General features: G+C 42.7%; 1 protein-coding gene across 1 annotated transcript in view; it reads left to right on the plus strand.

Moving 5' to 3' along the window:
* LOC309531580 (uncharacterized protein) overlaps positions 1–8426 on the plus strand; it is a 60240-nt gene extending 51814 nt beyond the window's left edge. Inside the window, exons 16-21 of the mRNA XM_082221171.1 lie at positions 3492–3557; positions 4407–4530; positions 5160–5296; positions 5825–5953; positions 7159–7308; positions 7705–8426. Of these exons, the coding sequence (XP_082077297.1) occupies positions 3492–3557; positions 4407–4530; positions 5160–5296; positions 5825–5953; positions 7159–7308; positions 7705–8105 (1007 nt within the window). The 3' untranslated portion in view covers positions 8106–8426. The remainder of the gene's footprint in view (positions 1–3491; positions 3558–4406; positions 4531–5159; positions 5297–5824; positions 5954–7158; positions 7309–7704) is intronic.
* Positions 8427–16580: the final 8154 nt, after the last annotated feature.

A 16580-nucleotide genomic window follows, 5' to 3' on the forward strand; every position in this document is an offset into this window, starting at 1 on the left:
AATGCTTCTGAATATCAGTTTCTGGAAATCACAGGAGGGGAAGAGGGCTCTGTGCACAGATCCTGCTTGTGGGTTTCCTATAGGCATTTGGTTGACCTCTGTGAGAACAGGATGCTGGACAGATGGGCCACTGGCCGGATTCAGCAGCCTCTTCTTAAATTCTTTAAGAGTAGTCCTAGGACCGTGAAATATACTCAGAGTCGCAAAGTGATTTCATGCTCTTTATTCAGCTCATAGTGGTGAGGAGGAATGAATGAAAGTCCCCTCAGAGTATCTGCTTTATATACATTATTTACACAATGGGCTGCACATGATTGGTTAATTCCGGAATTCTACTGTAAGCCAATCAGGTTGTGGATTCACTTATATCTGGAGCATGATTGGGTGGTTCCTGCCAACCAATCATACTGCTGCATTGTTCTTGGACCAATCAGACTGCTGCATTCTGAATCCTATTGTTCTAGGACCAATCAGACTGCTGCAATTTGGATCCTATTGTTCTAGGACCAATCAGACTGCTGCAGTTTGGATCCTATTCACTCAGTACATAACAGACCGTCTTTACCTGCGGAGACTACACTACACTACACTACACTACACTGAGAAGCAGGAGGAAAGCAGTCATTTAATGATGATGTCATGTAGCTGCCCTGTAAAAAGTTAGTGAGCAAAGCATGGCCATTATGCAGTAAAAGCACAGTTTGGAAGCATCCAATGTTTTCTCTGGACATGTGCTGGTCCCGAGGGTTACCGTGTGGCGAGGTCTGAGTCCAGTCCGAGGTCAAGGGTGCAGTATGGAGGCTGTCCGTCAAAGCTGAAGTGGGGTCCAAGGCAGGGAGTCGGGTGAGGTCAGGAACTCTGGCAGGAGAGCAGGACAGGGTGCAGGCAGGAACAGGCTGCCAACAATGTTGCTCCCACAACCTGGGACTGGGGCTGGCTGGCTTTTATCTGCCCCGAGGCATAGGGCGGCCCCGGTCCACAGGTGACTCGCCTCTCCTGGCCTGGAGACAAGCGCTCCTCCTGTGGAAACTTAGTTCCCTCTGCCTCTCTGCCCTGAGCCTTCGTAGCTCAGGAGAGGCTGGAGGGTTACCGGACCCAGAGGCAACCTCAGCTTCTCCTGACGGGGCTGAGAGTGGAGCAGCTGCAGGCAATGGGTCCTCCATCACCTCAGGAGCCAGGGCAAACTCAGCTGATGCCTGCACCTGAGGACTCAGCACAGGTGAGGACCCTTCAGGCTCAAGCCCCAGCCCCGGTTCAGCTGGTTCTGGAGGCGGGGACTCCTGTGCAGGCTGGGATCCCTCAGGTTCAGCCTCCGAGTCCGAATCCCAGGCCATCACAGGGCAGGTCACTTGAGGTAGAGACGGGGAGTTGCTGTTGGATGTCAGATACAGTATGTAGTTATTCTCTTTTGCACTTGCAGGAAAGCATCCCCCACTTTTGGAGGATGGAGAGCCAGGGTGGTGTAGTGGTTAAGAGCGGTAGTCTCACAATCTGGGGAACCGGGTTCGCGTCTCCGCTCCTCCACATGCAGTTTCTCAGCCCCACTCACCTCACAGAGTGTTTGTTGTGGGGGAGGAAGGGAAAGGAGAATGTTAGCCGCTTTGAGACTCCTTAAAGGGAGTGAAAGGCGGGATATCAAATCCAAACTCTTCTTCTTCTTCTTTTGAAAGTCCTTGTCCTTGGTTGCTGCCCTGTGGAGTTTGGGCACAGTTGTCTGAGCTAGGAAAAGAGAGAGGGGCTCTTTGAAATCCTTGAAAGGCAGTCCTGGCTATCGTTCAGGCAGAATCCACCAGCAGAGGGCAGAGAAGATCACCTGCTGGGAAAAATGGGAGGGCAGCTGCTATGGAAAGCAGAGTCACTTGGTACCCAGAGCCAGCCCTACCATGAGTGAGGTGGCTTCTCAAACAGCCGACTTTGAGTTGCCATGAAAACACAGCAGACTGTTAGTTATTTAATTCATCATCATCATTTTACTCCCAGGGAGAGGTGGCTGTGTGATTTTCTGCATCAGGCGCTGAAATATCTTGGCCGGTCTTTGGTATTGTGTGTGACGGACAGGACCTGGGTCAGCCTCCTGGGGACCCAGCAACCAGTGAGAGCTGGTTGGGCCATCAGCCAATCAGGAGGGATTGGCAGGTCAGAAATTGAGAAGTTGGAAGTTTAACAGTCAGATAGAGACTGTCAGTCGGTGAGGGCAGATGGCTGGGACCTAGATCTGTCTGAGTGAGCTCAGATAGAGAATTGACTGCCAGTTAGTGAGTTAGATAGCTACCTGCTCAGTCAGGAACAAGTTTTAACCAGGCAGGGCAACCCAGTTTGATTCCCTGAGGGGGAAGGTGAAACCCTACAAAGGGTTGAGTGAGTGTTTCTGGTTTGTCTAGGTGGGAAAAGTCTATATTGAGACTTGATTTTAAAAACAGTGTGGGTGAAAGCTCTTTGCAAAGAGTGTGTGCTTTGGACCAAGTTTTGTGCCTTGTTTATGTAATCGTCACATTTGGAATCCTCATTCAATGCCGTTAAATAAATAGTTTTGTTTTGTTTCAGAAGTGCATCCTCATACCAGTGGCATGTGGTCAGTGGTCTAACGGGGACTAGGTTAGTCCCCTAAATGTTCCCCTGGCGCCTCCTTCCCAAAGCCTTGGAAGCTTCTGCCCAGTTTAGGGAGGAAGGTGCTATGCTGTGCTCATGCATGTGATCCCCCCACCTCCATCACACTTGCAAGCTGGTGCCTCTGGCCTTCACTGTTCCCCTACAAAAAAATCGCCGTATGCTACTGCCTCATACTTTGAACCTCTGGGAGTGGACAAGGGGCAGTCTTCAAAGAAGCACAATACCTTGCTTCTGCTGACTCACAAATGCTGCCACAAACAGTCAATTCCAGACCTCTCCTGTGTTAAAAACAGGAGAGTTGTGTCTTTTAGCACACTCATAAAATTGGTCATGTTACCCAGTGCCCATATTTAGTGTGGGTGTCTGTCACACTGTTTGTGGGCAAGGCATTTGCTGTTCTGCCTCTGGCGGCAAAATTTCTCAGACCAGTCCTGATGGTAGTTCAGGAGAGTATCAAGTTAGGGCATTTGGCTTCTCCTCTGATTTTCTCCTAACTTTCTTCTCTAGCAGACTTTGGCTTCCAGTTTCTGGGCTCCTAAGGAAGGAAGGAAGGAAGGAAGGAAGGAAGGAAGGAAGGAGTGGAAATTAAATAATAAACTCCACCCAGCTTGGATGGAGAGAGCTATCTGCTACCTCCCTGAGATTTTGCCTGGGTGTGGCTACCTGCGCTGGAGCCCAAGGAACATCTTCTGTTGTAAAGACCTCTGGGCCATACTGAGGCCTGGACTCTTTTCCCCATCATCAAGAGTCAAGACAAAATCTATTATTATATATTGACCATATCTATTATCTGAACTATTATGGAAATCCCATCCCCCCCAAAAGAGTTGTTGTTCTTTATCTGATCTTATAAAAATATTTCTGCCTTTTTCTGTTGCTAGAGAATGAACCAAAGAAAAGAACTGAGATTCTGTACCCCAGAAATAATACTATTGAAGCTGAACTTGGTAAGTCATTTAGTGCTTTCATATTTTAAAGAGAACTGGCCGAACTAAAACACCTACAACAACACAAAATGAACACGAGCCCAATCATTTCATTATTTCCATGAGTCGAAGCCACTGTTATCAGTAGTAATCACTAGCATTGCACTTTCTAAGTAGTTCCGTATTTGACTGTTCAGTGTCCTCCTGCTTTTGCTACAGAATTTCCCCCCTAAATAGTTTTCAAAATCTGCAGAGCTCTGATAATTGTATTTTGTGCATGGTTTACTCTTGTTGTCGTTGGTATCCATCTGTCTCAAGAGGTGATGGAAGAGTTTGCCATCAGGGTAAAGTCAAACTGTTGGAGATTTATAGTGCCTGCTGTGGCTGTAGAGACCAATATGGGAGAGACATGTTTTATTGCAGATGGGGCAGTTGAAGGCGTCTGGTTTCACTGTTACAGATGTAGCATGGCATTTCTTCTCTCTGTGCTCCTCCCAGAGGTCTCTTCTGGGCACTGCTGTGGATACATGACCTCACTGTCTGTCTTCATGCCCTGCGGTCATCTGCAAGGGATACCCAAACATTGGCGTTAATGTTGCCAGCCTTCATGTCACATTTGCAGACATCTTTATAATGCAAGGTTGGCCTGTCAACAGGCCTGGTGCCTAAATTCAGCTTTCCCGTAAAGCACATCTTTGAGGATCCTGCCATCTTTCATTCTGTGTACATGACCAAGCCAGTGTAGACATCACCGAAACACTACATCAGCACAAACAATGAGAGATTATATACCAGAAGATGTGACATGATTGTACAACTACAATTTATTGAAAGTGTCTTATGGCCATTTTCTGATAATTAATTTTGCAGGCTCCAAAATATTTACGATGTGCAATGTGTCAAGTTACAGAAACTCTTTAAATAGCATCACCTGGAAAGTCAATAATACTCCAGTAAACTTCCTGTTTAAAGGTAGAATTGAAGAAGGATTCGAGTAAGTATATCTATTTTTATTTTATTTTTTAAACAAGTTTTTATTATTAAAATAATTCAGCATTAATACACACATGTTACGAATATACATACAAACATACATTTCATACAATCCTTAAAAATGTTCATACATACCCACACTCAATCCCACAGATACTTTCTTTTCCCATCACCGTCCCTCACCTCACCTTTGTGTTAGACTTCCAATCTACTCAATTGCAATGTGTAATAGAAAAAGAAGCAGAAAATTGGTTTAAAGGTGTGTGAAGTAAAGTAATAGAAGTGGAAAGAAATTGCAATATCTATTTTTAACGTAACTAAATCCAGCATGATTTGTTTCCTCTCGTTGTGTACTCATGACAAATGGCATGGGGCACTTCTGTCCTTCAGCTTTGTCCACAGCAGATTCCACACAGGATCTCATTTAGAAAATGACCATGTATAAAATCTGCACAGCTGCATGACAGGGTAGACTGAATCGGCCCAAGAGTGAATGATGTGACCTTGTCCACCAAACAGCTAGTTTAAATCTGGGCTGCAGTTTTTGCACCTGGAAATCCTTTGCTGCAACCCCCACAATGCCCCTTTAGAACACATTTTCAATGTGTACTTCTACTACTTTTTGAACAGAAAAGACTTCCCTGTTGAAGGAGCATGGGCTTATGTAGTCCCTCTGACCATCAATGAGGTGAAAAATGAAGATTATGACCAGCGGTTTGTTTGCCAGGCGGGCGAAGTTGCTGCATACTTCTTAATACAACGCCCACGTACGTATGTCATCTGGTATTTTTATTAGTAAAAAAATGAATAATTGTGAAGAATGCAAATGAATAAACACACCTTTCAAATTGCCTCTGGAGGGTTGAGGACCCTCAGGAATCAGCGTGTTTTTACATGAGTAGAATGTGTGCTTTTATTTAAAATGCAATTCTGGGTTATTTGTGGGGCATAGGAATTCATTCATATTTCCCCCCTCAAAATATAGTCTGGTCCCCCACAAGGTCTGAGGGAGAGTGGACCAGCCTCCTGCTGAAATGGGAAATGGGAATGGGAGGATAATGGGAGTTGTGGTCCATCTTCTATTCTGCAATGCATCTAGCTGGACTAGATGACCCTTCTGGTCCCTTCCAACTCTACAATTCTATGATTCTACCACCTGGAGGGCCCAACATTCCCAATTCCTGTCCTAGTGGGATCCCAGTTGCTTACCCTACTTTGAAATATGCTTTGCTTGTCTGATCCTGGTACATCTGAGTGGCTCCACTTTTTAATTTTCATTTTCTTTTCCATTTCAGCCAAAAATATCCTGGGACTGATTGCACTGGTGTTGCTCATTTTTATTCCTGTGCTAATCTGCGCATTGTTCAAGATTGAGCTTGTACTTTGGTATCGCAAGTCATGCCACCCTTTTCTTCATAAAAAAGGTAATGGTATATTATTTACTGCGAAAGGGAAAGAATGCAGTGCCCGTATCTGCGGCCACAAAAATAAAAGCAAAGAAGGGGGTGCGGGAAGCATGCCATAGCAAAGCAATGGGCGGCTGTAGTCATGTGATATTCACAGATGGAGTGGTTGCAAGGCAGTTGCTAATGGCTGAGATTCAGTGCCGATTATTTTGTTATCAGGGGTGCCATCCCCTTGCACCTTCCATGCTGTTGCTGTAGAAACCCAGGTGGGCAGGGCTAGTAATGTGGCTCATCTCTGCCTCATCACTTCCAGCAGCTGACCATGTTGGCTTTGGAAGTAGCCACAATGCCAGCTCCTCTCGTGCAAACTCCTAGGTTAAAAAAATGACTGGAGTGGTATGGGAAGGTGCCGAAATAAAGCTCACAGCCCAAGCTGCCCCTGTATCTTGTCCCAAAGCAGGATTGGCCATTGAATGTCACTTAAAAACATGAGATATATGCTGATCTACTTGCTGATAATAGGCAGCATAAACATAGCACAGTATACCTAGCACCTTATGTTATTATTTAGCTTTGCCAATTACCTTGGTCTGTGGTGTTCAGTTTCTTTATTTCTTTTCTTTTCTTTTTGAATAATATTTATTAAATTTCCATTTTAACAATCCAGTCAAACCATATTATATATTCCAAATTATACAAATTATCCAATAATCGAACAGTCCCAAAATTATGCCTAATTATAAATTTTTGGCTGACTTCCCATGCTTTGAGAACGGAGGAAATCCTAATCACCTCATAGTTCTACTGCTTTTCATAATCATTATAATAATTCCCATAATTTATTCTGATATTAATCCTTCATTATTTTCAACAATCTCTGAGTTCATTCTGCAAATGAGTTAAGTCAAAACATTTCTGTGTGGATTTTGTGTCTTTCTTCTTCTTCTTTATGCTCCAAATCTGTAATCCAAGTTTCCCCTCTGTAAATTCGCAACATCCCTTCACAAACTGGTGTTGCCTAATCAGTCCAGGAGTCTCCCACTGCAGTCGGCTGCCATATCGACACGCAGGCCAGATAGAATCAAATCATGGCGTCTGCCCAATGTTGTTCCTTAACCAGCTGCTATTCAAACATTAGCTTTTCCTGGAGGGGGTTTACCAAGTAAAACTGGAAATGCAAGTATCGAAGAGTAAAATATTAGAGGTTTACATGTGGTGTTCAGTTTCAGATGGCAAGATCTATGATGCCTACGTACTGTATCCAAAAACGGATACCCAAGATTGTTTTGCTCTGAAAGTGCTTCCTGAGGTTTTGGAGAAAAAGTGTGGGTATAATCTATTTATCCTTGGCCGGGATGACTTACCAGGAAAAGGTAAAAAAAGAAAAGAAAAAAGCATTCATTCATCCTTATTGTTTTTTAAATGAAAGAGGTTGTCTCAGTCTCATCCATAAACTAATGAGGTGTTAATAACTTGCAATAAGTGATAGACATCTTGCAGTTCTGTTTAATATGGAGCACGAACCTTTCCATTCTGCTTGCTTGCTTTTGAGCCAAAGTTAGATACCCACACAGAGTTGAATACGTATTTCAAATCCCAAGGCATCAATATGTTATGAGCATATGGTCAGATATCTGGGATTTTTCCTCCTAAGAAAAATTTCTGCATCGTTAAGAATCCATGACTATCACAAAAAGTAGGTGATTAACTTGCAGAAGCCCATATTTGATGTGGTATTTATCTTATCTATTTATTTATTTAATTTACAGCTGTAGTCAACGTTATTGATGAAACCATTAAGCAAAGCAGAAGGCTAATCATTATTTTAGTACCAGGATTCCAAACCTACAGTATATCACAAGGGGTTCCTGAGGAGCAAATAGCTCTGTACAATGCCCTTATGAGTGAAAGTGCTGGAATGAAAGTCATTCTGATCGAAATGGGTAAAATAGAGGATTACAGCAGCTTGCCAGAATCCATTAGATACATCAAGCAAAAGCAGGGAGCCATTAGATGGAAAGGTGACCTTATGAAGAAGCATTCTTATTCTGCAAATACCAAGTTCTGGAAAAAGGTCAGATACCGAATGCCACCAGGACACCAGATTTCTCCAGAACTACCTTTGGTGCCAACCTCTCTCAATACAACAGAAACCCTTGTATCCTTTTAATAACTCCTGGCGCAGCTGTTTCAAAAGACTACTTTGATGGATGATGCTGTTACAGCCACCATTTGTACATGGTAAACGGACTCTTTTGACAACATCGCTTCCACTAGCATTTCTTAATGTACCAAATTCACATGGTGTTTCAAACAAAAAAATGATCAACTTGAAATGACTTATTTCTACTAATGTACGATGAGCAGGGTTTTTCATTTGTTTCTCTTGTTGTGGGAGGAAAACTACACACAGTGGCTACACTCCAGCTGAATGCATGTGGATCAGCTATACCCGTGTATCCTGTTTTAAAGAAAGCTGAAATGCTGACAACCACCACCTTCCTCGTCCTGCTAATCAGCCTATCAATGGGATTTTAGCTTTGCGCAAAAGGTTGGCTCATAGAAGAAAATCACATCTGGAGCATAGGTCTTTGTGTCTGATATACCACCCGGCTAGAGACAGATCCATGGAAGCAGGGCTGCCTTACTTCAAAAAGTGAAAATCTGGACACTGTTCAGCGATTTCCACACGGACACTGTTTCCTAATGGAACCCTAATGGAAGTCTCTTTCTGTGAATACGCAGCCCCTAGCTACATTTGGCCAATTGTTTCTTTGTTCTGCTGAAATTCAACCTTGCAGTTTTTTCATTGTTTACTCTTACTGTATTATGGTAACACTTGACGACTGACTTAGACGTGTCTGAAATCATTTGCAGCCTCTTTTATTTGCACCATTTCATTTGAACGCACCCTTTGCAATATTCAGGGAGTAGTTGGGTTACTTTGTGAATTGTCACTGTGTTTATATTTGACTTTCGTTTAAGTTTTGATGTAATAGATTGTATTTTTTAATATTTTATTTCCCTTGCCCCTCACTGCTTATTCTTCCCCTGCAAATACATACACACACCTGCCCCAAATTTGCTTTAATTCACAAACACCATGGAAACGGCCATCCTTCAAAATTCACACTTCTCTGAACTTTGCAATGTAGTTTTCCAGACAATTAATTTGTACAAAAATGCATATACTCGGGTTAAGTGTCCATAAAAATGTGCATATACATGAAATTAACATACAGAAATGCATCATTTTAGAGGATGTTGCTTTGCAAAAATGTGTCTTAGGCAAATCACGTATGAGCATGTGTATAACAGGAGTAATTTGCATTAAAATGCTGGTGGATTTTAATGAGAACTCAAAAGAAAAATTCACAAACTGATGTGGAAATGTGGACCTAAGATTGGAAAACTGGGAAAATTGAAATGAACAAGTTTGCCTATCCTTACTTATATCAATGCTTCATACATTGAGTGAACAGGACTCTAGTCCATGAATGCTTATGTCGTAATAAAATAATTATCAGTGAATCCAACATAGAGTAGACCCATCAAAAGCAATAAACATGACTGAGGTCCATTAATGTAAATGGGTGTACTTTGTGAAGTTGGATACAACTCTCTGGCTTAAAGTACCATAATGCTGTTTGTTCCTTTGCAATATTTGCCTTCTACGATTGTTGTTATGAATAGTAATGATTCTGAGGAAATACATTTTTTTTACGGATAAACATGTAATGTTTCAGAGGTAGAAATGTTTTTAACTTCCAGTTCTTTTATTGATTTAGAAGGGGCAAAAGAATACTAAAAAGTAAAATGTAAAATATATTATTATTATTTATTGAATTTATATAACCCCCTATACCCGGAGGTCTCAGGCTCGTTCATAGAACCAGCAGTGTCAAACTGTAAGAAACTTACTTGTGAAATAACTCCAACCATGATAAATTGGTGAATGGACAATGATATACATTTTTTTTTATTGACAAAAATGTTCAGGAAGGATGAAGTGGTTTGGACCTTATGCTGAACAGGAATATAGCAAAGCAGCATTACTTAACTAATCCCACAATAGTCATTATGACAATATGCTTCTGCTCTATATATTTTACTCATGAAACTTTTAATTATCATTCAACATATTCAATCCACATTGCTTGTATTTACAGAGCATATTTTTTTCAATGTTAAGAGAATCTTGTGTTTGTGCCTACAGGAAAGCGTAATTTCTATGATGAGGCGGGTCATGCTCTCAGGAAACACTCTTGGATTCATAAAGGCTGTTGTTGCACAATTTTAAAATAATCATGCTGTTTGGGTCTCAGTCTGGTGGCTTCATCCTGATTTGTTTGCACAATTTTTGTGAGGAGGGGTGTAACATGACGGCTGTTCAGCGGCCACTTTTTAAAAAATTGCACATTCATGACGATCTGTGTTCCTGATGCTTTTGGAGCAGTCACTCACAATCCCGCTTTCAGTACTGTTTGCCCCTGCAAAAGTTCAGGTTCATTTCCAAGCAGTGTATATCCTGTAACTTACTGCTGAAATCCTACCTTTTTATCCCATAGATGTTCTAGTTTTATTGTATACCTGAAGGAGTGTCTCTACCCCCATCATTCTGCTCGGACACTGAGGTCCAGCTCCGAGGGCCTTCTGGTGGTTCCCTCACTGCAAGAAGCCAAGTTACAGGGAACCAGGCAGAGGGCCTTCTCGGTAGTGGCACCAGCCCTGTGGAACGCCCTCCCACCAGATGTCAAAGAGAAAAACAACTACCAGACTTTTAGAAGACATCTGAAGGCAGCCCTGTTTAGGGAAGCTTTTAATGTTTAATAGGTTATTGTATTTTAATATTCTGTTGGAAGCCGCCCAGAGTGGCTGGGGAAACCCAGCCAGATGGGTGGGGTATAAATAATAAATTATTATTATTATTATTATTATTATTATTATTATTATTATTATTATTATTAGTTTTATTGTGTGCTATAGACAGCAATAATGCGGTACCATTGAGGAAGCCTTGCAAAGCAAACTGCAAGCAGAATAAATCTACAACTAATGCACTAATGTTAAGAAGATGTTTCAGAATACACACACAATAAAACAGCAGTCTGGAGGAGCCCTCTGTTTTCTTTTAGGAGCAGCAGTCTTTGTTGCCACAGAAGATGATCACACCATCAAATTAACTATGAAATCCAATCATCAGGCAAAGGAATGGGAGGGTCTTAACTTCCAGCCTGGGACAGGAAGCTAGCTCACTGGTTTATGGCTTTTAGTTGATCCTAATAAAGGTGGTAGGGACATGGGTGGCACTGTGGGTTAAACCACAGAACCTAGGACTTGCCGATCGGAAGGTCGGCGGTTCGAATCCCCATGACGGGGTGAGCTCCCGTTGCTCGGTCCCTGCTCCTGCCAACCTAGCAGTTCGAAAGCACGTCAAAGTGCAAATAGATAAATAGGTACCGCTCTGGCGGGAAGGTAAACGGCGTTTCCGTGCGCTGCTCTGGTTCGCCAGAAGTGGCTTAGTCATGCTGGCCACATGACCCGGAAGCTGTACGCCGGCTCCCTCAGCCAATAAAGCGAGATGAGCGCCGCAACCCCAGAGTCGGACATGACTGGACCTAATGGTCAGGGTTCCCTTTACCTTTACCTTTTAATAAAGGTGGTATCCTGTTTCTGCTGCTGCTGCTGCTGTATTTTCCTCAAATGAATCTATATGGCACAGCACTGAAAACCATGATGTGTTGCAGGCATGTCCAAAGTCCGTTTTGGGGGCTTAATCCAGCCCGCTGGTCAGTTTAATGCGTGCGGCCCCTGTGGCAGTTTATTTCCTGGGGCAAAATCCCAAAAAACTCCAACAACTTAAATCCTAAAAAAAGTTAACAACTTTGGCCGGCCCTTTGGTCGGCCCTCACGGTCCTTCACTTCATCAAATCTGGCCCTCTTTGAAAAAAGTTTGGACGTCGCTGGATTCCTTCTGTTTGATAACCATTTGGCAATGAGACTCCCAGATCAAAGAATTATGCCATTTTGCTTTAAAATAGCACACTTTGGTATTTATATGATACGGGGTTCCACTTATGCTCTGCGAAGAGCCCACATGTTCTGGGAGGCCGTGAAAGAAGGAAAGTAGCAAATGTCAACGTAGCTGCACAATTTGTACTTGAGGTTTCCATTTGCAGTTTGAAATGGCATTTAAACAACCTTGTTAATGTATTTAATAAATTACTTTGTATTATATCAGCTGTAGGGATCTCTTACCAGGAGTACCTAACACACTGTACCAGTTTTGTTTTAATCAAAATAGACCTCTTTCTTTGATGCTTAGGGACCTAGAAGTACCCAGAAGAGTTTGTTGAGGTACCAACAGCAGAGCTTTTACTAGTGCCCAAGAAGAATTCCTTGCGCTCTTCACTTGCTGCAGTGCACAAAACCATGATCAGGTTCCATTTTAGATATTTCTTTTCCTTCCTTTCTTTTCTGCAGTTTCAGTATTTCTAGAAATAAGTAATTTATGAAATTGAGAAGATCAACTTTAGAGCTGGATTGTTATTTAGATTTATTAGACATGTTCTTGAATAGCGATTTGAATTTGAAAAGCAAAGTGTTGGGAAGTTGTGTTTTAGTGGCAGTGCAACTAATGACGGGCCCGTTTCATGAAGGATTTGGAAGGAGCTGTGAAATACTATTGGTGTTAAAAAGATTTGGGATACAGCTTTGGTTGAAATGACCCCTGTCATTCAGTTCTCTGATGGTGTTCTGCAGAAGCTTTCCTGCGTGCATGCACTCACAGAATACTCTATGACCAAATGCAGTGCTTTTGGGGGGGAGGACGCAGGGGTATGCATACCCCTAACATTTTGTGAATCTTTGTACTTTTCTCCATTTACTGCAGGGGTGGCCAACTCTCAAGAGACTGCAATCTGCTTTCAGAATTAAAAACTGGCAGTAATCTACTCCCGTTTTGGGGGGGATTCAGCTCAAAGTTGTTGAGCTTTTTTGGGGAAGGGAAACCCCATTTTGGGGGGGTTCAGCACAGAAAAAGCTCTGTCTTCCCTTCCAGATATCAAACAACAATGGAGGGTGGGGTGAGGGGGTGGGGCAGGAGTCAGTTTTAGCAGTGCTAAGGAAAGGGAGCCAGAGATCGACCGTGATCTATTAAAACCTCAGGGGCATCTACCAGTAGATCGCGATCGACCTGTTGGACATCCCTGATTTACTGTATTCCCCCCCCATAAAATAGTGATTTTCTTGACTCAAAATGAGAGTGTCCCCAAACATTTATTATTATTATTTTAGGAAAAAAGCACTGACCAAATGTTTGACTACCAAATGCTGCTTAACAACTGAAACTGCTAATAACAGAAGAAAGAACGGTTGATAGTTCTAAGAAGTTCAGAAGCTTCCTGAGGAGCTTCTGCTTACCATGAGATTTCCTTTGAAGCTGCTTATCTTGCACAATGTCTCATTTTGTAGCAGATGTCATGGCTATTAATAGGTGTTCTTTCCCCATTCTTTGAAAGCACGCAGTGAATTATTACATTCATACACATTTCAAAAATATCCTGATTCTAGTCCTAAATTATAACTACAAAGCAGTATTTAACTTGGCACGTTTCCCTCTTATTTTAAAAAGAGGATTTCTCCACGACATATTGTTATTAGTTTGGTGGGGAGTAAGCTGTATACCAAGACCCTTATAAATAATTAAGATTTTTTATTGAGATTTTTCCATAATACAGTAAAACTGAAGCTACAAAAGATACAAAGGAGAAAAGCAGAGGAAGAAAAGAAAGGGACAATAGAAATAAAGAGGAGAGAGAGAGAGAAAGGAAGGAAGGAAGGAAGGAAGGAAGGGAGGGAGGGAGGGAGGGAGGAAGGAAGCTTGCTGGTTAGGTAACAGGCCATTAAGGTAACCAAGGAAGTGGATCTGTGCCAGACAACAAATGGGTGGCCCCCTCCCCTTAGAAAATACAGTAAAGGCTGAGTTGTTTGTGTGTAAGCTAGAAGCTGGAGGAAAAAACAGGCTGAAGCCTCTGAAGGAGAGACATACCTGATATCTGCTGACATCCAAGGCTGTGGCTATGGGGGAAGCAAAACCCTCTTGAGATGTTAATTCTTTGACGTCCCCGTCCCCCCACCATTGTAGGCTCAGGTTGCATATATGTGTAAATAAACCATATCTCATAAAGACACCACAGCCTCCACTGTCCCTCATTCTAAAGGAAACACAAACCCTGGGGAAATGCCTGGGACCCCTGGAATCTCGCAGCCCTTGGAGATTGGGGTGGTGTGTGACAATATTTTAACTAGTTGCTATTTTCCATTATCTGATCAGTTATCTGTCTGTGCTAGTTTCCTTCCAGTAAAAATAGCTGTAAATTTGAATACTTAGTTGCTTATATCTTTTTTTTCTGAAATGCACGATAGTGCTATGGTTCGATGTTTGTATTTTAACCTGATGAGATGGAGATTGTACTGCTGCTCTCAGATAGGGGCTTTGACCGGGTGAGTGTCTGCAAAAAGTGCCTATAAACATATTCTTGATGGTTTTTATTTCTTTGTTTAGCAAAGGAAAGTCTTGACATTTGTTTCTTCTTGAAATGCCATCTCAGCCACTCTTATTCAAAGGCAGATTCACTTTTCAGTTTCTTCTGTTTCTGCATATTGCTCACTGATATACTTTGGCCACCTCATGAGAAGAGAAGACTCCCTGGAAAAGACCCTGATGCTGGGAAAGATGGAGGGCACAAGGAGAAGGGGACGACAGAGGATGAGATGGTTGGACAGTGTTCTCGAAGCTACCAGCATGAGTTTGACCAAACTGTGGGAGGCAGTGGAAGACAAGAGTGCCTGCCGTGCTCTGGTCCATGGGGTCACTAAGAGTCGGACACGACTAAACAACAACATGCAGAAAAATGTGTGAATAAAGGAAGACAGAGCTTTCTTTCTTTCTTTCTTTCTTTCTTTCTTTCTTTCTTTCTTTCTTTCTTTCTTTCTTTCACCAAAATGCTTCTGTTACCTTAATTTATAGGGTGATGAACAGACTGCCATAAGACAAAGTTGAATGCAGTTTACATGGACTTTGGACTTTCTTTAATGGAACCACTATATAATTATTATTACAATTCCCATTACTGCTGCTTGGGTCATCTAGAACTCTTACTTGGTGGCAAAGCATGGGAAATCCTCTAAATGTAGTTGCGTCCCTGTAGCTGCAACAATGGTGAGATTTAAGACTGAGCTGTTAGGAAAAATTTAAAAAAATCTAATAGGAATGCAATTAAACAAAATTGCCTGCAACCTACTCTTTGAGTTTACAGTTAGAATTAGAGTTAGAGTTATTAGTTAGAATTCTGGAAGATGGGTTCAGGCTTACTTTATAAGGACAACTGAGCAAAAAATTGCTCAACTAAATTTCCATAAATCAATGGATTAGAGGCTTAAAAAAATAAAATAAAGTCTTCCCCATATGGAAAAGAGAGAGACCCCAGAGGCTCCTGTTTTGTCACAAAGGGCCTGAGTGTGCCCCTCCTTTCAGCACAGGGAAGGCCTAACACAAGCAGTGCCTAACTCCTTGCCACATTCAGCAAGGACCAGTCCAGTTCAAACTCAGCACAGCAGCTATTCCAAAGATGTTCCCCACTTCTAAGCTATTTACCCTTCTGCTTTTCTAGTTGGTTTAGCCCAGCTTAGAAGTAGTGCACAGCTGTTCTATGTTGCACTGGGTGTGGCCTGCACCACTTCCTCGATAGGTTCTTGGGAGGCATGTATCCCAAAATGAACAGCTCGGCAGAAGAGAGGAGGTGGTGCAACTTGCCTTAGAAATTTCTAGCAGAAATATGTCAGGTGTCCAGCATCAAGTTTGCTAACTAGACTCAGTAGCAGCTTGGTGGAATGGCCCTCCTTCCATTTTTGATTATAGGGAAGATGACTGCCAAGCCTACCTGCCATTTAGCTTCTGCACTACAAAGAAAGCTAGTCCACCCAGGAGAAGACCACCAGAGCCAGTGTGGTGTAGTGGTTAAGAGCGGTAGTCTCATAATCTGGTGAACAGGGTTCGCTTCCCCGCTCCTCCACATGCAGCTGCTGGGTGATCTTGGGCCAGTCACACTTCTTTGAAGTATCTAAACCCCACTCACCACACAGAGTGTTTGTTGTGGGGGAGGGAGGGAAAAGGATGCTAGCTTCTGGGGAGCAGTCAAGCACCGTACCCCTAGACTAGTCCTCAGCCTCAGAACATGTTTCTGGTTCAAGGTTTGGAATCCCTGGTAGCATGTGCTCGAAAAAGCAGCACCTGAATGACTTGTTAGTATGCACATAGAGCCCCATCGCATGCTGCCCAACCATGCAGAAGGCATGGCTGGTTTGTGCAGCAGGAGCAGGGCTACTCTGTGATAACCATGATATAGAAAAATAGGAGTGAGTGGCTTTTGCTGCCCAACTCCACAAAGGGACTAAGTCCCCTAAGTCCATGATTGGTCAGAGATGAATGGATGGAGGCAGGATGCAGTGAAAACAAGGCCAGTCTTTATTTTTCTGTTGCAACAGAGATCCCTCCACTTCTAGCAAGGAGGCAAGAGAGACCCGGAACCAAGAAGAAACACCTCTTTTAAGGGTTTGCATTTTGGCATGGAGAAGAAGGACA

This window comes from Podarcis vaucheri, assembly GCF_965113315.1.
Source record: "Podarcis vaucheri genome assembly, chromosome: 4".
In the NCBI taxonomy this organism is placed as follows: domain Eukaryota; kingdom Metazoa; phylum Chordata; class Lepidosauria; order Squamata; family Lacertidae; genus Podarcis; species Podarcis vaucheri.